General features: G+C 47.7%; 1 protein-coding gene across 1 annotated transcript in view; it reads left to right on the top strand.

Annotated features, from left to right (window-relative positions):
• Positions 1 to 21253, top strand: part of NDUFA10 (NADH:ubiquinone oxidoreductase subunit A10) — a 49219-nt gene that overhangs the window by 20876 nt on the left and 7090 nt on the right. Inside the window, exon 9 of the mRNA XM_079924776.1 lies at positions 3340 to 3448. Coding sequence (XP_079780902.1) covers positions 3340 to 3448 — 109 coding nt within the window. The remainder of the gene's footprint in view (positions 1 to 3339; positions 3449 to 21253) is intronic.

Genomic DNA, 21253 nt, shown 5'->3' with positions numbered 1-21253 from the left:
ATATCACAGTGACCCTGTTCTTTCTTTACTCAGAATCCTTCAGTGGCATATCTTGGTTTAGGCATAAATCCAAGTTTCATTTCCTAGAATTAATTCAGAGTCCTAATCATCTGGTTCTACCTCTTCCATCAGGATACAGTCTCCTGAATCCATTACCTCCCCCTCTTGCCCAGTAATTACCCAAAGATCTGAGCATTCTCCTAAGCCTCGCTCTGTGCACCTTCTTTTCTACTTGAACCCTTCTCTTAACTTTTCCGGCTGTCGTTTTATGTGGATTTATATGTGATTCTTGTTAGCATTAGCTACTGCAGGGCAGAGTACGTGAAAAACATACAAAAAGGTGACTGTCCTGGCACCCTGACATCTTGCTGCGACCGGGCTCAGCAGCCCAGTGGGATGTGGGATGCCTTTTCCGCTCCTTCCACGGGTGGTAAGCACAGTGTAATTCCTAAAGGTACTCTGGAGTGTGTATCAGTTAGATGCTACGCCGTGTCCAAAGTTCGTGTCTTAAGATCATAGTCTTATTAGTTATTCGGTTATGTTGATATCAGAGCATGGAGAGGGAGCCTGTCATTCCCTCACAGTTTACAAATTACAGCATTCAATTGGTTCAATTATTTTTGAAATAAATGGTATTGTTCTTCCTTCTCGCAGTTTTTTGCTCCTCTGCCTCCCAAGGATATTGCATAACGGTTTACAATGGTAATTGTGTTTACTTTCGTTTAAGTACCATTTCGTAATTTGGGAGACTCAAGTGAAAATTATGGCCATTTTCTAAGATAATTATGGTAAACCTGCCATTTACCAGTTGTACTCATTTTGTCTAGAACCTGACCAAATTATTGGTTTAGGACATTTTTGTACCATCTCCGAACGTGTGTGGGGTATAATTATGTGCGTGTGAGTGCTTATTTCCCAACCTTGATAGCATTTTGTGTTCGTATCCGTAATCCATAACTGACCGGCGCCGCCCTGGTGGTTTCATCCTCGTGCTGGAGACTTGTTACCAGTGAGGCCTCCACTGTGCCCACCTTCCTCCCGCCCTCCAGAGCCTGGGCTCCCCTCTCGCCCTTGCTGACTTGTGTTTCTAAGACTCCTGGCGGATGGCTTTCTAACAGGAAATTCCAGTGCGACAAAAACTGCAGGGTATGAGTTTGGTATCAGAAGTATAGGGTTTCAAGCAGAACTTTGCGGTTCAGGAGAAACTAAAGAATATGCTTTGGACATGTTTTAGGAGAAAGTGTAAGCGTTCTGTTAATTGGGAAACACTTTGAGTCGTAAGTCATAGTTCACTATTGTTGTTTTCTCTCTCTTCTTGGCCTCACTCTTCTGTTTTGGAATTACGTGGCAGAGCACCTCGTTTTGTGAACCACACTGTAGGATGCTCTGTCTTCTTACGGGGGGTGGGGGGGCACTTTGGCCTGTGATGTGAAGAGCGTGTGCTCAGGTTTTGAATCTCCTTAATTAAACGAAGTGCTCTGTGAACAGAAGTTTTCCTTTCACTGCTTTCTGCTCCTGAGTCATAGAAGGCTTCCTGTTGTCTTCGTCCCTCGCTTGTCTTCAATCTAGAACGTGTCTGTAGTTTTTGGAGGCCGAGATTTCGGGTTTACTGGAGACAGGACACACGGGCTCTTCTTGGTCATCGTTTAAGCTGGTAGTCAGAAAGTGAAGGAGCAGTTTATCCAAGTTTGAGTAAGTGGGAGAACAGTCACTGTAGATTATTTTTTTAATCTCCAAAGGCAGTTTGAAGATATTTGTTCAAAGATACACCCATTTTGAAAGGGGGGGGTTGTGTGTAAACTGTAATTCTGCCAACTTATGCATAGATGGCGCCGTTGCTCTGTGTATTCCACACAAGCCCCTAGGCCAGTCTGTACTTTCCAGTTCTCAAGGTTGTGTTAGGTTTTTCAAACCACAGAGAAAATCAAATCATACCCCACTTTGATATTTATTAACATTTAAAAATATAAACTTCATTTTTAGTTGAAATTGTTTATGGTGAGATCACTTTAAAAGTTATCCTTGCTGTAATAAGTATAGAATAATTCTATTTGTGTTAAAAATAAATATGTACTTTATTGATACATGCTGATGAAAGGTGTTCTATAACCAACTTACGGTTAAAACTGAGAAACACTTCTCGTGTTTGAGCGTGTACGTTGTAGCCATGTGCAAGATGTCGCAGCAGTGTTTGCTTGGAGTGATGTTAGGTTATTGGATTACTAGTTGTCATATGAGTGACACAGACACAGCGTTTATGGTGACCCTGGGATGTGCCTGTGCCTCCTGTTCAGTCACACTCAGCCTGTCACAGGTTCTCAGTGCTCTGTGGTCCTCTATGGGAGAGGGGCCGAGCGTCACCTGGGCTTGGGCTGGGACCAGGCGGTTCTGACTGCGGCTGAGTCTGCCCAGGGTGCAGGGGACAGGCTGGGCTTGTCCTCACAAAGCGTCTGAGAGCCAGATCCATTTAAAAGAGCTTCCGTTTGGGCCATTACAGACAGAAACTAAGTCATTAATGGGAAAGGGGCCATTTAAAAGAATCATTTTCTTTGTTTTGAGCCCTTAAGAAAGGAAACTTTAACATTTTTTCCTAAAAGCACTCAAAATGCTTTTTATCTTCAAGTATAGTGGTTATATTCAGACTAAATTTAATTTAAAATAAGCAAGTTATAACAAAGTATAAATATTTTAGCATTCAAAATAAAACGGTCAGGCAAGGAGTGTGTCCTCTCATGTGTGTTTCTCGGTGCCGAGAAAAGCAGGGGAGGAGACGTTTATAAGCAGGGATGCAGCAGGCCGTCCTGCGGGGCAGTTCTCCCCAGCCCCGCCCTGCAGTTCCACTAAGGCCTCGTCAGCCTCCGCCCTGGAATCGGTCCCCCAGGCGGCGTGGGCATCGCGCGGGGCGGTGGGAGATGCAGGAGAGTTGCTCGTCTCTCTTTCCCCCAAGAGTCATTAAATGTGCACATTGTTCATGAGAGCAGACCACGCGCGGCACTGTGACATGTGGTGTTTGTGTTTAGCTCTGTATTCCTGGTAGTCCTATGTTTAAAACACACTGCGGCTCCTTTTTTATTTTTCAAAACTGTGTCTGTCCCCAAAGGGAGTCACCTGTGGCCATGAGACTCTTGAAAGACCCCGTCTCCGGCTGCGGAGGTGGTTTCAGAAGAGCAGCCGCCGCAGCCCGGACGGTCTCTGGGGGGGAGTTTGGCTTCTGAGATGCCTGCTTGGGAGCGCGTGGATGAATTTCTCAACATGGATGTTTTAAAGAACCAGCCTGATAGCTTATTTTGTTATATTTACTTTGATGTTTAGTGTGACTATATCTGCCTTACCTTCTAGGGTTCAGAACAAGTTGGAGGTGCTGAATTACACAACCATTCCTGTCTACCTCCCAGAGGTCACCATCGGCTCTCACCAGAGCGACCGGGTCTTCCACGAGTTCAAGGAGGTGAGGCCCTCGAGTGCCGGGTCTCAGACGACTGGCACAAAGTCACTTCTCTGAAGAATGCTTTCTGTTTGTTTGTTTTAGTGAGAGAGCTCCGTTTTCACCGCAGTAATTCTCCTTTCCCCCTTCATCAGTGTATTGACGCGGCAGGGCTGCGTGCAGGGCGCTGCCCCTCTGGGCCGTGTGTGCCGCGGGCAGCCTTCCGGGTCAGCGTGTTGTCTTGACATCAGAACCTTCTCTCTTCCTCAGCTTTCCTCTACGTCCTTTCATGTCAGATTTCACTCTGGCGTCGCCTTCCTCTTCACGGTACATCCTCCATAAGGAGGGAAGGTGTGTGTTTCTGCAGAAGGCGCTCGGTTGGACGGGAGCCCTCGGGAGCGGGAGGGGCAGGAGTGAGGCGGGGAGCTGGGCGGGGCCGACTGCTTGTTGGTCGTCTTTCCAATTTCCGTAGCTTTTTAAGTGAATTACCTGTTTTCAGCATGGTGAATGGTGAACTTAGAGAATATTGTAAGTTCTGCCTTGGGACCTGGCCGGTGAGTGAGCACCTCCTCTGAGAATCGTGGCGTCAGTGGGGTAGTGAGAACGTGCCCCGTTTCCGCGTCAGTGGTGGTTGTGTTTGGTTATCGGCAAAGGTGTGAAATGATTGTACTTAGGTCAGTCGCTACTTGGGTGAGTTGGAATCTGGGTTAGATATTGTGCGTGACTGTGAGTCTCTGATTTGATGCTCGGCGCATCGCTTGCAGCTGCGCCGATCGAATGTCCAGGGGTACCCCGTTGCTCTCTTTCTTACCTGAGATACTTGGCCTTTTCTTTTACGTAAGTTCTTTTGGTGGCCTTGGAAGTGGTGTTATTAAATGTAGACATTCGGGGAAGTACGTAAAACTGTAAAGGTGTCACTCGGAGGGACCTACAGTTAGTATTTTGGCACATTTCTTTCTTCCTCATGTTTGCGGGGATGTGAGTGCATGCGTGGTGTCTCTTTCTCTTTTTGAGGGGAGCTGGCAGGCCAGAGGCCGAGCTGGCTCCTCTCGGCCGCTGGTGCCTCGATGCCGCTCCTGCCGAGGCCGAGAGACCCACCCCGTCGCTGTCCCACCCTACATGTAATGACCCACCCGGCCTTGATGAGGCTGTCTTACAGGCGGCTGTCCTGTCATCAGGGCCGCTACCTTGTGCCGGCCTCCACCGTCCTACTTAAATTTGTCCTGCAGCTTCCTGTCTGGCCTCCTCCGCGTCGGGTCTCTCCCTGCAGCCCTCCTCTGCAGTGCAGAAGTGCCTGAGCTGAAATGCCAAAGCGGCAGAGTCTGTCCCATGCCTGTAGCCCTTCCGTGACCTCTGATGAGTTCGGTCCTGCAGGGTGGGTGCCCTGGCCCCTGCAGAGTCCCCTCCCTCATCGCAGCCCTGCGAGCGCCCGTGGTCTCACTGGTGGTGTCCGTGAGTCCATATACGGGGCCCTGGGGGTTTGGAGGTGGTGCACAGAGAATTTTGAAACAGATAAATAAATTGCCCTTTTAACTTGTAAATTTTTCTGATTACACCAGAGTAGTGATTTACTGATAATGTGTCTTTAACGCCTCTGTAGCGTTCTGTGACCTCACTTTTAAACAAGGAAGCAGCGGGCAGTGGGTTCAGAGATTGTGCAGTCGCCCACGTGGAGTGGGGTTTAGGGACGTGGCTTTGCTTCGGCGGTTTTTCTTATGCTTCCTACTGTGGTTGCGTGGTAATGGCTTTTCACTTGTATTACTGATACAAAGTTTCCTTTTAAAATGAATTTATGTAAGAAAAAAAGGCATTGCATTTTTTAATGTAAGCGGCAGTGCACTTGGTATGCAGCTGTGACCTGATGGGCAAGGTGCCCTCGGATGACCTGAGCAGCCGCCTCTGCTCATTTCAGGTTCCTTGGGCATCAGGCGCTTTCATCTTGTTCTTTCATGCATTTACTCCATTTGTTCATTAGTTCAGTTATTTATTCCACTAAATATTTATGTGTGTGTACTAGGTGTTATGAGTGGTACTAGGTATTATGAGTGTGTACTAGGTGCCAGACCTGTCCTAGGCCCTGGAACAAAGCAGCGCGTGACCCGGAGAAGAATCCCCGACCTCCCAGGCACTTACGTCCGAGTGGGAGGAAACAGAAAATAAACAGAAGGTGAAGCAAAGAATTCGTTAAGTGACGGTGGCAAGTGCTGTGGAGAAAATTAAATTCCCAGAGGAGGGCAGGGCCAGCTGTTGTGGGCTGGGGGAGTTGGATTTGAAGTCCGGTCGTGGTCCAGGAAGGCCTCACCCAGAAGCTGATGGGTGAGCAGAGGCTGCAGGGGTGAGGGGAGGGGGTGGGTGTGCTGGGGGAGGTGGCCACACGGGGAGGAGAACCGAGGCAGTGGCGCAGCCCCACGTGTCTGGGACATCAGAGACACAGGCAGGAGGCCACTGTGGCTGGAGCGTGGAGGGCGGGCTGGGACAAGCAGTAAGAGGTGGCGGAGGCCCCCCGGGCTGGTGTGAGGGCTCTGGCTTGTCCTGTGCAGGATACGGGGAATAAGTGATTTGTGAGATGCACTTGGTAGTGGGAACGTTCTGGTTTCTGATTAAAGGATGGATTGAGTAGGGGTGCAGGCAGAAGCAGGGAGATTAGCTAGGCGGCTGGTAACGGCATACGGACTGGAGGTATGTCAGCTGGGACCAGGGTGGTCCTTGTAGGCGTTTTGGACAGTGCTCAGGTCGTGGATAGACCCGACAGAGGCTGTTGAACTTTTGTATTGGGAAGTGAGAAAAGGAAGCTGATTTCTAGGTTTCTGGCCTCAGGAACTAGAACTCTGGAGTTGGAACCGGCAGACTTTGGGAAGGCGCAGAGGTACAGGTTTCCAGGAAAGATCAAGAATTTTTCATTGGCCATGGCAAGTTCGAGATGCTCGTTATTCCCCAGAGGAGGTGCTGAGTGGTGGTCGCCCTCTTTTCATCGCACTGTGTGGATGCTGCGTTTCTCACCGATTGAAGGTTTGCCTTAAGGCACGCACAGTGGTTTTTTTCAGACATAATGCCACTGCACACCTAATAGACTACAGTATAGCATAAACATAACTTTTATACGCGCTGGGAAGCCAGAAATTCACGTGACTTGCTTTATTGTGTTGTTTGGACCTGAACCTGCTTCCAAGGTCTGCCCGTAATGGGTTTGGAGTCTGGAAGTTGTCAGCGTCTGACTGTCCTGTGAAGCTGTGGTCCTGGTCGAGACGGCTTTGCAGTGAGGAGAGAAGGGGAGCACGGGGTTCAGAGGGGCGGGAGACGGCAGGGGGCCCAAGTCACTGTCTTCAGGGAGCTTATGCTTTTGTGTGTTTATTACTTCATCAGTTATCTTTACAAGTGGGAGACTGTCCATAGGAATTTCGTCTTTTCTGTTAATGTATGTCTCTTTATAAACAGGTTGTGTTTATCTCTATCTCTGTAAGCAAGGAGGATTGAGCCAAATGACCCCAGAGAAGTTGAATGGTACCCAGAACAGGCAGGACCCTCATAGCCAGGTAGGGGGGCGTGCACTGTGGTCGAGCATGGGTGGGCAGATGAGGGGCTCAGGAGGTCCAGCAGGGCTCCTGGGGACGGAGTGGCCTGACGTGTCGTGGAGGAGACCCAGTTGCACCGACGTTGTCCCTCGTGGAGTGGGTGAGGGCCCCAGGTGGCCCTGCTCACTGCTGGGAGGAGACACTTCTCAGAGCAAATAAATTCCAACAAACCAACAGCCCAGGCCATCGTCACGACAATTACGGGAAACACTACAAGTTTCAAAAATTAAATCTGTGTGGAAAATGGGCATTTGAAAGTCCCATATAAAAAGGAAAATGCATGCCAGCAAATAATGACAGTTTTGTTTCTTTCTAACCTTTATACCCGTGTCTCTTCCTTGCCTTAATACATTGGGTGTGTCTCTAGTTCATGGTTGGATAGAAATTGTAACAGTGGTCGTCCTTCTCTTGTTTCTGATCTCGTGGAGGAAGTTTTCAATAATTCACCAGATACTATGTTTGCCCTGGGTTAGGTGTAGATAGTCTATCAGGTTGGGGAAGTTCCATTTTATTAGTAGTTTCCGAGGACCTTCTGTCGAGTACGGGTGTTGAGTTTTATCACATTTGTCTGTCACGGGTGATTTTCCTCTTCTTTATGTTAATATGGTCATAAAAATTATAGTGATTGATTTTCTCATGTGAGGCCAACCCTGGTTTCCTGGATCAGTCCCACTTGTGTGTGCTTTGTAAACTCTCCATGTGCAGCTGAGCCTAATTCGCGTGTCTAGTTCAGGAGTTTCGTGTTTATGTTGGATGGTGATGTTTCTTTCTTGTAATATCCTTGTCAGATTTACTATCAGGATCATGCTGCTATCAAACACTGAGCTGAGATGGGACCCTCACATTTTAGTCTCTGGAAGAGTTTGCCTAAGATTGTTATTACTGCTTCTTTCAGTGTTCAGGATTGACTGATGGAGCTATGTTGAAATATTTTAAATTATAAATTTGTTTAATCGATACGGAATGTTCAATATTCTGTTACTTCTTAGGTTTGAAAGTTGTGTTTGTTGAGGAAGTTGCCCTCATTTCTAATTTTCTAATTTCTTTCACTAAGTTGTTTAAAGTGTCCTTTTTTAATGTTTTTAATTAGATCACATCTGATGGTGACCGCTGTCCCCTTCTCCATCCCTGTTGTTGGTCCTGGTGTGTCCCTTCCTTCTATACTCTTGAGAGAAATTTGTCATTTAGGGACTAGCTTCTTGCTTGGTATTGTTTGTTGTACATTCGAATTCACTGATTATTGCTCCTTATTTTTTCCTTTTCATTTGCTGTTTTTCTATCTTCTTAGTATGAGTGGGTGGATCATTGATTTTCAGCCTGTCTTGCTTTTGAATATATGCGTGTCAAGCTGGTCACATTGCCCTCCAAATTTGTCTTAATTAACTTGATCTCATAATTCTTTCTTTTTTAAAAAATTTAAAAAAAATTTTACTTCTTTTTGGCTGCATTGGGTCTTCATTGCTGCACGCGGGCTTTCTCTAGTTGCGTCGAGCGGGGCTACTCTTCGTTGCAGTGCGTGGGCTTCTGATGGTGGTGGCTTCTCTTGTTGTGGAGCACAGGCTCTAGGCGTGCAGGCTTCAGTAGTTGTGGCATGTGGCCTCAGTAGTTGTGGCTTGCAGGCTACTGAGAGTGCAGGCTCAGTAGTTACGGCGCACGGGCTTAGTTGCTCCACAGCATGTGGGATCTTCCCGGACAAGGGCTTGCTCGAACCCATGTCCCCTGCGTTGGCAGGCGGATTCTTAACCACTGCGCCACCAAGGAAGTCCTGATCTCATAATTGTTGATGTTATGTTTTCATTATCCTTCAATTCAAAATATTTTCTGATTTTAATCTGGTTTCTTTTTTGACCAGTGTGCGAATTCAAATTATATTGGATCATTTAAAAGCAGTTGGAATCTTTCTAATTGTCTTTTTGTTACTGATTTCTTGCTTAATTTCACTCTAGGCAGAAACAGTCTTATGATTTCTGTTCTTGGAACATGGCTGAGACTGACTCTTCGGCCGAGCATTGGTCATTTTGGTGATGTTTCACGGTCCTTGAGAAGAAGGCCTACTCTGCCCCATTGTGTGCAAGGTTCTTGCAGCGTCATTGAAAGGAAGTCTCTTGATCACATTCTTCAGATTGTCTCTATGCTCACTGATTTTTGTTTCCTTCTTCTGTCAGTTTGCTGTGAGAGGCGTCTGGAAATCTGTCACTCTGTGTGGGTTTCTGCCTCCTGTATTTCTGTCAAGTTCTGCTTTGTGTGTATCTTGAGGTCGTATTATTAGACATACACAAATTTAGACTTGCTCTACATTCCTAATAGAGTCACCCTTTTATGTGTTATGAAATTTTCCCTGTTAACTTTAGTCATGGTTCTTACCTTAAAGGTTACTTTATTTGAAACTTACATAGTGTCTACAACTTCCCTTTGGTTAGCATTTGCATGCTATTGCTTTTTCTACATCTTTTAATTTCATTCATTCTGTATCTTTGTATTTCCAGTGGACACCTTTTAACCTGAAAACAGTTATGTCTTTAGTTTTTGTCCAGTCTAAATATTGGGAATATTTGTCCATTCACATTTAGTGTAATTACTGATACATTTGTGTTTAAATAGCTTATCCTACTACATGTTTTATATTTTTCTTACCTGTTCTTTGTATTTGTTGTCTTTTTTCCTTGCCTTCTTTTGGATTAAGAGGTTTTTTTTTTAACATTTTTATTCCATTTCCCCCTCTATTTGCTTACTAGTTATCATTCTTTCAATAGTTTTTAGTGGCTAACCTGGTAATTACAGTATTCATCCTTGATTTATTAACTTCTGTTATAAGTTAGTAGCTCTCTAGTTCCAGAACACTGTAAGGACCTCATAACACTTCTAACTCCATTTACCCAACTCTTGTGTTTTGTGTTGTTTTTGTCATATATCGTAATTCTTCATGTATTTTAAGCCCTCGGGACACTGTGGTTATTGTTCATGTGGTCAGTTCGTGCAGATTGACCCATGGCTGCCCTGCTGCTGCTCTTACCCTCCCTGGTCTCCATACCTCCAGGTAGGATCATAGTTCTTCTGACTGAGGAAGCTTTGCTGACAACAAATTCTCACCCTTATTGTTTAAAATGGTCTTTAATTTGTTCTAGTTTTTATTTTGGAATTTTTCAAACTTACAAAAATAGCAAGAATAGAAAAATAACTTCTGAACCTTTGTAAGTGGTCATCATTATACCCCACTATCTTCAAACATCTTAATGCACAGATTCTCAGAGTGTGGTCCCCATATCGGCATCACCTGGGCACTCATGAGGAATGCAAGTTCTCAGGCCCCAGCCCAGGCCTACTGGATGAGATTCTCTGGGGATGGGGCCCAGGAATCTATTTTAAGGAGTCCTCCAGCCGATTCTGATATGCACTAAGGTTTGGGAAATTGTAACAGTGGTCGTCCTTCTCTTGTTTCTGATCTCGTGGAGGAAGTTTTCAATAATTCACCAAATATTATGTTTGCTCTGGGTTAGGTGTAGATAAATGAAATTAACATTCATACATTGCTACCTCTAATCTACAGACCTTGTTCAAGGCTAATCAGTTGTCCCAGGAATGTTCTTCAGAGCAAAAAGGTCTAATCCAGGATAATGGATTGCATTTAATTATCTTTTCTCTTTAGAATCTTTGAATCTGATCAGTTCTTCAGGCTTTCCTTGATATTCAAGACCTTGACACTTCTGAAGATTACAGGATGGTTACTTTTTAATGTCCCTCAATTTGGTTTTGTTTGATGTTTTCCCATGATTGGATTTAGGTTTCATGTGTTTTTTGTAGGAAGGTCACAGAACTCATTATCTTATCAGGTAGCACGTGATTCCTCTTTGTCCCATCACTGTTTCTATTAACTTTGATCACTTGACTGAGATAGTGTCCTCGCTGTAAAGTTATTCTTTTACTCCTTGTAATTAATAAGTATTTTCAGGGGAAGTACTTTGAAACTAGGTAAATATCCATTTTCTCATCAAACCTTGACCCAGAAGTTAGCATCTGTTGATTTTCATGGCTAAATTAATTATTAGGTAATTTTCCTAATTCTGTCATTCCTTCTACATTATTAGTTACTATTCTACTATAAAGAAATGCTCTGTTTCTTCATTTATTTATTTATATCACTGTGGACTCACAGACTTCTGTTTTATCCGTATACATCTATATTCATTTCTGTCTCTCAGTATACTGACAGCTGTGAATTCACATCAGTACCTTCAATTCCAGAGTGACACAACAAGGCTCGTTCTCATTGTCCCCCAGCCCACGTCCTTCTCAGATAGTGAGAAACCTGGCTTCCCTCAGGTCAGTGCGTCTCCTTCCTGGATCATTCCCCCCAGTGTATCACCAGGTTCCCACCACTGCTACCACTGCTCCCTTCCACAGTTTCCACTGGTGTTTCTCCAGCCTCTGCTGTGTCCTGCTGCCCACCCATGTAGGTGCAAACCTCTTTTGAAGACTGTTTTCCTGTGTTTCTGGCAAGGTTTGGTTTTGTTTTGTTTTAGGTGGTGTTTCTGACTTGGTTCTGAGCAGTCACACTGTCTTGGGGTGTGTGCGTCTGTGCTTCTGTGTGTGCTTTGTTTGTAGCTCAGAACATTCCTTGGCTGACATTCGTTGTCAGTTTTAGAAGAGTCTTGCTGGTACCTCGTCAGTGTTGCTACACCCCGTCTTCTCTGCTCTCCTTGGGCTCCACTTGACCACATGTTGGACCTTTTCACCGTGTGCTGTGTCCCTCTTTTCTGTGTCTCTCATTCTGTTTTCTCTGTGACCTTCAGCCCGGATATGTTCTTCAGTCTGTCTTCTAAGTTACTACTCTTTCAGCGCTTCCCAATCTGCTCCTAGACATGTATTTTCTATATTGGAAGTTTTAACTTTAATTGTAGTCCTTTTTGATTTTAGAATTTCCATTTTTTTAATAATTTTGAGTTGTCTGTTGAAATTATTTTGTTATCTAAATTCTTTGACATATTAATCACAAAGTTATCTGGTAACTGTAATATCTGGACCTCTGTTCCATCTGTTTAAACTGATTCTCCCTCTGTCCTTTCCGTTTGGGGACATTTAATCCTTTTTGGTATGCTGGTATTTTTTAAAAGGCCAGTCATTATTTTGGAAGAACTGTACAGCTAGCGTGAGGCTGCTGTCGCTGTCCTTGCTGTCTTCTGGCAGCGTTTTAGTAGGGCAGGCTCCCGAGTCTGTCAGAAACCAAGCCGGGGACCCTGCACTTAGGTGTGTGCGGTCTGGCGTATTTCCTGTTTGACCTTCCTGGTGGAGCACTTTTACTAGAGCCCCCCTCTTTGGTGGGTCCTGACCTGCAGTTTTGTCCCCATGGCCCCCTCCCTGCTGAGGGCTGGCTCAGCCCCCAGGCTCCTGCCAGAGAGTGGGCGGGGCCCTGGGGGGCAGCAGTCACCTTGCAGCCGTCCTTTTTGCTTTCCTTTCCTGGGGCCTTGGCACCGCCCTGCCTTTGATGTCTCGGCACAGGTGTTTTACATGTTGTCCGTTTGTCTTGGTGGCCTGGGAGGGGCTTGCTCTGCACTAGTCCACCAGAAGCTGGACGTACTCGTCACTTTACCCAGTGACACGGGGAGGCTGTTTGGCAGGTTTTCATCATTGGTAAGTTCTGTCTTATTTTTAATCTGTGAGCACTAAGGGAATCTATTAATACTATATTGGATTTACAATTTTAAAGTTTAGAAATGTTGAAATTTTTAATCAATATTTAAATGATTGGGGAAATCTAACTTTTAAAATGCTTAACTGTTTTTAAAAATAACTTCATTTTTTAGAACGGTTTTAACGTTACAGAAAAATGAAGGTACTGGAGAGTTCTCATATACCCCAGCTTCCCATATTAACGTCTTATATTTGTGGTATATTTGTTACCAATACTGAACAATATTGATACATATTACTAACTAAAGTCCATACCTTATTCAGATTTCCATCGTTTTTTCCCTAATGTCCTTTTTCTGTCCCAGGATCCCATGCAGAATAGCACGTGACTTTCAATTGTCACGTCTCCATCGGCCCCTCCTGGCTGTGACGACTTCTCAGACTTTGCTTGTTTTTAGTGATTCTGACAGTTTTGAGGAGTACTGGTCAGGTGTCTTATAGAATGTCCATCAACTGCAGTTTGTCTGGTGTTTTCCTTACAATTAGCCTGGATGTGTGTGTTTGGGGGAGAAAGACCACAGGGTTAAGTACCATCAACGTGACACATCACTGCTGGTGTTGACGTTGACACCTGGCTGAGGTATGTCTGTCAGGCCTCTCCGTTGTGTGTTTGCTCTTTCCCCCTTCCCAGAAGTCACCATGCCTGCCGTAGCCTTTATATTTGTCTGTGGGGTAAAAATTGTGTGACTGTTTAGAGGAATGCTGTTTTCTGAAAGGAAATTTAGTTGCTTGATATTTTAAAAAATGATAAATTGAAATTAGAATGTAAATAGAGTGACTATATTTCTTCATTCACAGAATTTCTTTTGAGTGTTGAAGACATGAGCAACAGTTATTACCAAATTTCCCTCTAGAAAGCGTGTTATGAGGGATAAAGACGAAGGAGTGAAGCCCTTCTGTGAGCGTCTCCTGCAGTTGTTTGTAGCTGGAAAGGTTTGTTGCTCCTCAGAGAAGGTTCCCTGGCCAGGCTGCAGAGCGTATTTCTAGAAACGCCCAGGCGAGCGGCCGGGAGGCTGGTGTGTCTCTGAGACACCGAGACACCGGTTGGTTCCCTGCAGGGAGGGAGCCAGCAGTTTGGGAACATTTTAAGGAATTGTTTCTTTTAGAGAAGGACTGGTTCAGTATTAGAGTGGAGGGTGTTTTGTGGCCATTTATTTCCTGGAATAAGGGGGGGTTGATGGTGTGCTTTTTTATGGCAGTGGTCTGTAGAAATCAGTTTCCCTGGTTCCTCATATTCTAGGAAAAAAAAAAAATTAATGTTAAGTATGTTTTAGCCAAACTCCACTGACAACGTGAGAAGTTTATACAGTTGACCCTTGAACAACATGGGGGCATATAACTTACAGGCGGGCCTCGGTATCCACGGTCTGTGGTTCCCCCTGTCCGTGGATTCAGCCACCCAGGGCCCGGGTGGCACGGTAGTGTTGACTATCGAAAAGTATCCACAGATGAGTGGCCCCACAGAGTTCAGCCCACGTTGTTCAGGGGTCCACTGTATCATCCTGATTAATATAACAAGGGTGATAAACTTAGAGACACACTTCATGGTTTCATGAGAAGCTTGAAGGGCACTTGCACTGTGCTTATGGAGACACTTGGGAAGCCTGAGGAGGGAGGTGTTCTCATAATACATCCGTTATATCGTATGCATATTTTATAGTGGATACGGAACTTGTTGATACTTCGTGGCTGGAAATTATTGGCCAACACTTCTAATTCTTGGAAAAAGTCATGCAACGTCCTTTTGTGTTTTTTTTTCTTTAAACACAGAAAAAGTAAACCAAAATTTATTCATATGCATATGGGGAATTATAAAATAAGTAGGTGGTAAATGGCTAAAATTAGACGCTTACATGATTAACTTCAGAAGGGAAAGGGAGGGGCAACAAGAAGCTTGCATCAGAAGAACAATTTTGTTTCTAGGGGAACAAACGGGAGGTAAGAAAATTTGTGATACTAATTGTTTATGCAGGTGCAAGTGGTATTTTCCATATGTTCATGGCCATAAACACCCCAGCAGTAGGAATTTATGACAGTTTCTTCTTTCTTTAAAAAATTAATTAATTAATTAATTTATGGCCTTATTGGGTCTTTGTTGCTGCGCACGGGCTTTCTCTGGTTGTGGCGAGCAGGGGCTACTCTTCGTTGCGGTGCGTGGGCTTCTTGTTGTGGAGCACAGGCTCTAGGTGTGCGGGCTTCAGTAGTTGCAGCACTCGGGCTCTGTAGTTGTGGCTTGTGGGCCCTAGAGCGCAGGCTCAGTAGTTGTGGTGCATGGGCTTAGTTGTTCCGCGGCATGTGGGATCCTCCTGGACCAGGGCTCAAACCTGTGTCCCATGCATTGGCAGGTGGCTTCTTAACCACTGCACCACCAGGGAAGTCCCTTTATGACAGTTTCTTCCCCAGAAGTGTCTGCTTCCTTTTTTTTTTTTTTAAATGAAATATTATGGTCTCCTTTTCTCTTTCAGGAACTTTCTACTCTTCCTGTCTGGTGTTTTAGAGTTTAACCAAGATAGGTCTAGATTTAAATTTCTCTTTTGTTACGTGGGTACTTTCTGATTTGTTAGTAGGACCTTATTCCTTGCTTCTGTTTTCAGTTTCTTCTCTTGCTTCGAACATCTTAAATGTAGTCACTGTCTTCTGTGTGTGATCTCAGGTTTGGAGGCCTGTCTGACTCTGTCGTTTATTGTGTCCTCTGATTCTCACCCATGGTGGCTTATTTCCTTCTGCATTTTGGAGACTTTGGACACTGAGTTCATGCTTCGTGGGTATTTATCCCTGGACCCCAGGGACGTTTGATTTCAGGTGAACCCAGACTCTCTCGGTGTAAGCACGCCCCAAATATTTCGTTCACGGGGCATCCTGTGTTGTTTGCTAACGCTGACAGCCCTGCTCCTGGAAGGTCTGTTGCCGCCTCCAGGCCCTGAGATTCAGGAGGAACCGGGAATTAAGCTTCCTTTGCTGCTTGTGGGATTCCAGGCCCCGCATGGTGAGGATTGGAACCCCACACTTGTGTGAGGACAGGCTGAGGCTGTGAATTCTTAAGACACCCGCTGAGACCCCCTTGCCGTCAGGGCGCTTTCTTCTCTCCCGCCTTCCCCTGAGGGTGCGGCCTCGGAGCTGCACATACGTGCAGAGGTGCATCACAGGTGTCCACCTGCACGGGGCGCCGCTTTGCCTTGCCTCCCAGCGGCTCTGCAGATGCCCCGGGGTGGCGGAGGCTGCAACTCTCCCTCTGGTTTCCAGCTCGCTCTTCATTTCAGCCCCTTATGATTTCTCGCAGAGCCCATTTAAAAGCGTTTGTAGAGGTTTTATATCACGAGGTTTTTCAGGGTATTGGGCTGTTGTTTTGCTGGAAATGGAAGGCGTCTGTTTCTCTGTATGATCTGAAAGCTGATTTGGTGCTGGTTCTTCCCATGTCCCTTCCACAGAGGGTCCAAGTGGGGAGCTCTGCATCTTCCTTTGCTCAGTATGTATTTGCTCAGTGAACCCCCGGGATGGAGAAATCTTTCAGTCCCCAGCGTTGAAGGCGTAGGAGGGAAACGCAGAGGATAAAAGGCTTGTGCGGTGATGGGAGGATTCTGTCCGGGAGAGCTATTCGGGCATCTCCAGAGCACTGAGTGGCACGAGGGATGGTGGCTCAGCCCGCGCACGTGGTGCTGAGCCTGACGTTGCAGACACGCCCCAGTGGGGTCATCTCAGGCCGTGTTCTACATCGAGTCACTTACCCCTCAGCAAACACTTTCTGTTGCAGGCACTGTTCTGAGCACTGGGGATATTGGGGAATAAGACAGAGTTGGGGGAGGAATGGGCAAGCGATCACCAAATACGTAGGGGGGCCTCTGAGTGCTGTGGGGCGGAAGTAAAGCCGTCCCGGGTGGGAGCTGTTTTGTGGAGAGAGGCCTTGGGTACCAGAAGACGTGGGTGTCCCGGCTGCACTTGCGGGGAGGGGGCAGGGTTGGGAGGTAGAGGCAGGCTTGGCACGTTCTAGGAAAGGAAGAGTCCACGTGGTGAAATGGAGGGGCGGGCCCAGTGCAGGTGAGGTGAGAAGGTAGCAGGGCGCGCGCAGCAAGGGCCTGTGGGCTGTGGTGTGAGGACTTTGGTTGAAGTCGTAGCAAAGCTGTGGCCCGTTGGCATGCTCTGAGTGATAGAATCTGAACCACGTGTTAGGAGGATGGCTCTGCGTGCCGTGTTGGATGTCGACTGGGGCACGGGTGGAGGCGGGGAAGCAGAGCTTCAGGGTGTGGGTGAGAGACGACGGGGGCATGGCTGTGACCAGGACAAGCTCACCTTCCTTCCCCGCAGCTGCTGTCTCCCGGGCAACCTTGCTGTTCCCTGTGCAGCCAGATTTGTTCTTACTCCCTAGGTTTTCAAAACTAAACTATCATTGAAGGATTCAAACGAAAGAGGGTCCACAGGGGAAGGGCTGTGACTGCGAGACAGCAGAGTGGGCACCTGAGGTCCCTGCGATGGACGTGGGTATTGGTCTTACGACTTTCAGACTCACGTGTATGGTCCTAGGAAGAGAGTGGGGAGCAGTGTAGACCACACCTGGGTGTGCTCTGAACTGGATGCTGGTGGCAGTGGGGACGATGTGGGGGTGCAGGGGATTCCTAAGAGGGGGAGTTGCTTGTGGCAACAGTGGCCTTTCGTTGTAGACCGTCAGGCACTCTTGGTTTATGGATAGCTTTCCTTTAGAGGCTGGACAGACTCAGGGGGGCCGGGGCCTGAGCTGGGAAGTGTCCAGGTCACAGGGCCCAGGCAACTCATTTTGCTTCCTGGGCGTTTGTAATTCTTTCTTTTGCTTGCCCTTGTGTAGTTTGAGGTGCACGCTGACATTTGGGCATGCGTTCTGCATGACTTAGGCCCCGACAGGTGGCCCATATCCTGGGAAGGGGCCTGTTTTTCCGGGAACTTCTTCATGGGGCCTCTCAGCTCTTGCAGCCCTGGAGTTGGGCGCCTGCTTTCTGGCTCCGCAGCGTGCAGTGATACGTTTCCGTGGTGGCCACGCTTGTCACACCGCAGAGCCAGGAAGAGGCCCTGGGAGCTCCCCTGTCCTGTGTATTCATCCGGCGCCCATTTGTTGCGCTCTCAGTGCCAGACGCGGCTCTAAGGACACAGAGCTCTGGAGAGTCACCGACCGGTGGGGGCGACAGACACGTGGACACAGGATGCGACGAGGTTCCCGCTGGGGGCTGACGGGGGAGAGGGCTTCACGGTGGTGGCCCGGGTGTTGGGATTACAGGACGAGGGGGTGAGCCGAGTCGTCAGGAGCCTGGGGGCCTGGGTCTTCTCCGAGAGGAGAAGGCTGGAGGGCTGGAGGCCGCCGGGACGGGGCTGCCGCGGGCAGGGGGGCTGGTGTGTTGGCTCCGGGGCGTGTGTTCATGACGGGAAGGGGGAGTGGTGAGGACTGGGAACCGAGGCAGGTCCCGGGGGCTCCCGGCTGCTCGGGGATCCTGAGTCTCGCTGCAGGGAAAGGGCTTTTGTGGGCCCCTGGGATGAGCTGCGGGCTTTGTTTAGAATCACTGACTGCAAGAAGCCCTGTGAGGAGAACCTGAGAGACGAGGGAAGGGTGTGAGGCTCGGGGGCCAGCCCAGGGCGACACTGGTAGGAGGAGGTGTGCGGCAGAAGCGGGGTGGAGGTCGGGTCAGGAAGGCATCTCCCCGCGGCCGCGCACCTGGGGCACCCGGGGCGGCGGGAGCAGGCGGGAGTCGGGGAGGCTGGCCTGAGGGTGAGGCCAGAGGGTCACGGTGGGAGCGGGCCTGAGGGCACGGGACGGGAGCGGGGTGGGGGAGGAGGCTGACGAGGAAGTGGCCTCGCTGGCCAGCTTTGAGCCCCCGTGTGGGCGGGCCCCGCGCTGTGCCCACAGGAAGGCATGACAGTTCTCGTCTCCGCTGGTAGGTGAGGCCCCGCGGCTCCGCGAGGGCAGGTGAGGCCACGGCGTCTGCTGTCCATGGCAGGCAGCCCTTCACGCCCAGGTCCCGGCTGGGGCCGCGGAGCCTCCCGTGCAGCCTGGGCCGGCGGCTCGTGGCACAGTTCACGTGTCAGCACTGCCCCTTCAGCTGTGTTGTGGCCCTGGGGCCTCCACTAGTGCGGAGCGACCTTTTTAGGAGAGAAGGGAGCTCGGGTTTTCATAGAACAGAAGGACTTGTAACGTCGGTTTGGTTTGGTTTGGTGGATCTGGTGGCCTGGGCGTGTGGCTCAGTCCTGTGGCTGGACCGGCTGGGGTCCTGCTGGCCTTCAGCCTCCCCTCTGGTGTCCAGGGCCTGCCCGGGGCCCTCAGAGGGGCGTGAGTCCCCGGAGCCTGAGAAGCATGTGTCAACGCATTTTTCATGCACACAGCCCCTCCCATTTTCTGTTTGGAAGTGACCCTACAGACAGATTCATAAATACCTAGTGTGTGCATGAGCGCCTGCTAATTCTTCTAAGTCATTTTTCAGGCACTGTGCCAGGTCACTTTTTGTTACTGTGCAGCCCTCCCTTGGGGTAGACAAGCTGTGAGTCGGTCTCCACTTTACCGATTCCATCTCTTTCCAATTTAAGGAGGCCAGATGCTGTTAAGATACTGCGTTCCTTCCATGAATCCGATCTTGTCCAAGACAGTTGCTAGGACAACAGGATCTTCGGTTTTCTCTCCTGCTATTTTTATTTCTTTACTATCTCAGGTTACTATTTTCATTTTCCGTATCAAGTTCCTCGTTACCATTTTTAAAAATAGAGATGTTTAATAACTTTAATACGTTAACACTGTATGTTCTTGCCTTTACGAAGTTCACCTTAATAAAGACAAACTCGCAATAAACAGAAAGGCCTTAGGATCAATGTATCTAAACCTGCCGAAGAAGAAAGGTACAGACTCGGTCGTTTCATGTTTCCTCTCGATGTTCAAACCTTAGTTAGAGCTTAATTTGGTTATTTATTTTTTATGTTAAAATACCGATTCTCAGTTTAGAAGTCGTTTAACATGGAAGTAGGTGCTAAATGTCTTCAGTCTGTCCTTCATTAGTTGTGGCTGAGGAGGCACGCACCCCTCTGCCCTCAGTGCATGCCCCATGGAAAGCTCATGATCGCAGTCCAGTGTTCGTCTCCATGTCCCGTTATTTATATTTCTGCGTGCAGGAAATAACGTATGTCCCTTGGAGAAGAAAGTTAGTGATAAAAGGTAGACTTTCTACCAGGTGCACTGATTGGTGTGCAGTTGCAGGTTTTCACAGGGACCTGCTGGTGCGAAATGATAGGGTAGTGTTTCACACGCACCCTGGCCCACCAGGGGTGCCTGGACTTTGCGTGTGTCCAGTCATTACCTGGGTTTTAGAATTTTTAGGACACATCCCGCTTTCAGGTATTTGAACGGGCGCTTGAGTTAGGAGCTTTTCTTCTTCACAGTTAATATGAGTTAAATGGGATTCAGACATTTAAAGTATATGATGTTGTGACACGTGTGGTGTGAAGATAGGACCTCAGTGTGGATGTATGTGTAATAGGCTGTGGTGTTCGTGTGCTAAAAATAGGAGGCCCTCATTTTTAAAATAAAAAGATTGTTTTTGAAAATGGACTTGGATAAAATAAGATTTCTTGGAAGTTGATTTCATTTTTTTTATACTTGATTTATGTTTAACGGTAATGGAAAATTGGGGAAATTGTATATCAGAGAAGTGACTTTAATAACTAATTTCTCTGGTGCTCTTCTTTAAAATTAATGAGAAATTCTTAGCCGGGCTCATCAGCATTCGTATGCAATAATGAGTAACAGGGGTGGGCGATTGGAGTCCCCGAGCCACCCCGCAGTTAGTTAGTAGTTTCCAACTCCTTAGTGCATCTAGACAGAGCAGAGTCAATAGTACCTAACAGTACCATTTACTGCTCCAGTGGAGTAGAGCGGATCCAGAAGAGGCAAGGCGTGGTCCATCCTTTTTCAAAAAATCCTCCTTTTTACGGTAATACAGCACAGGATTTGATGCTAGAATTACGACATATATTTAGTCCTCCAGGAAAACTCTTCCAACCAGGAAACCCCGAGCATCACTGACTACCCCTGAGGTGGTGCTAAGAAATAAAAGTGCCCCCGCTCCCCGGGTAGTTCTTTGAGGCACACGTAAAAGGGCAGGAAAAGCGGGGCCTTCCCAGGGCAGGATAGTTGTGGACTGGACCCTGACATGCGTCCTGCAGTCTCACAGCGGCAGAGCTCAGTGTGTACCAGGTGACAGGAGGGGAAAGCTCCACGTGGTGCAGGGACTTCACGTGCTAACAGCGCACGGAGACGCCGTTTAATACAGCGGATACCTGCAGGGGGTGGTGGGCAAGACGTTCCTGGACTCGAGAGTCAGAGCATCTGGGCTCGGGTGTCAGCCTGCCTCTTCTCGCCCGGTGACCTCGAGTGCGTCACTTAACATCTTTTACCTCCGAGACAGTGCCTGCCTGCTGACCTCCCGTGTCCGATCCCAAGGCGGTGCTGGGACTGGCAGGCAGGCCGCCCTCTAGGATCCAAGTCCATCTTCATTGCGGCAGGCATCACCAAGCTGGGTACCCATAGGATGGGACGGTGGACTCGGGAGTTCCCAGGAGTGGTGCT

The sequence above is a fragment of the Stenella coeruleoalba genome (assembly GCF_951394435.1).
Source record: "Stenella coeruleoalba genome assembly, chromosome: 6".
NCBI classification, from domain to species: Eukaryota; Metazoa; Chordata; class Mammalia; order Artiodactyla; family Delphinidae; genus Stenella; species Stenella coeruleoalba.
This window is presented reverse-complemented; position numbering and strand designations above follow the sequence as displayed.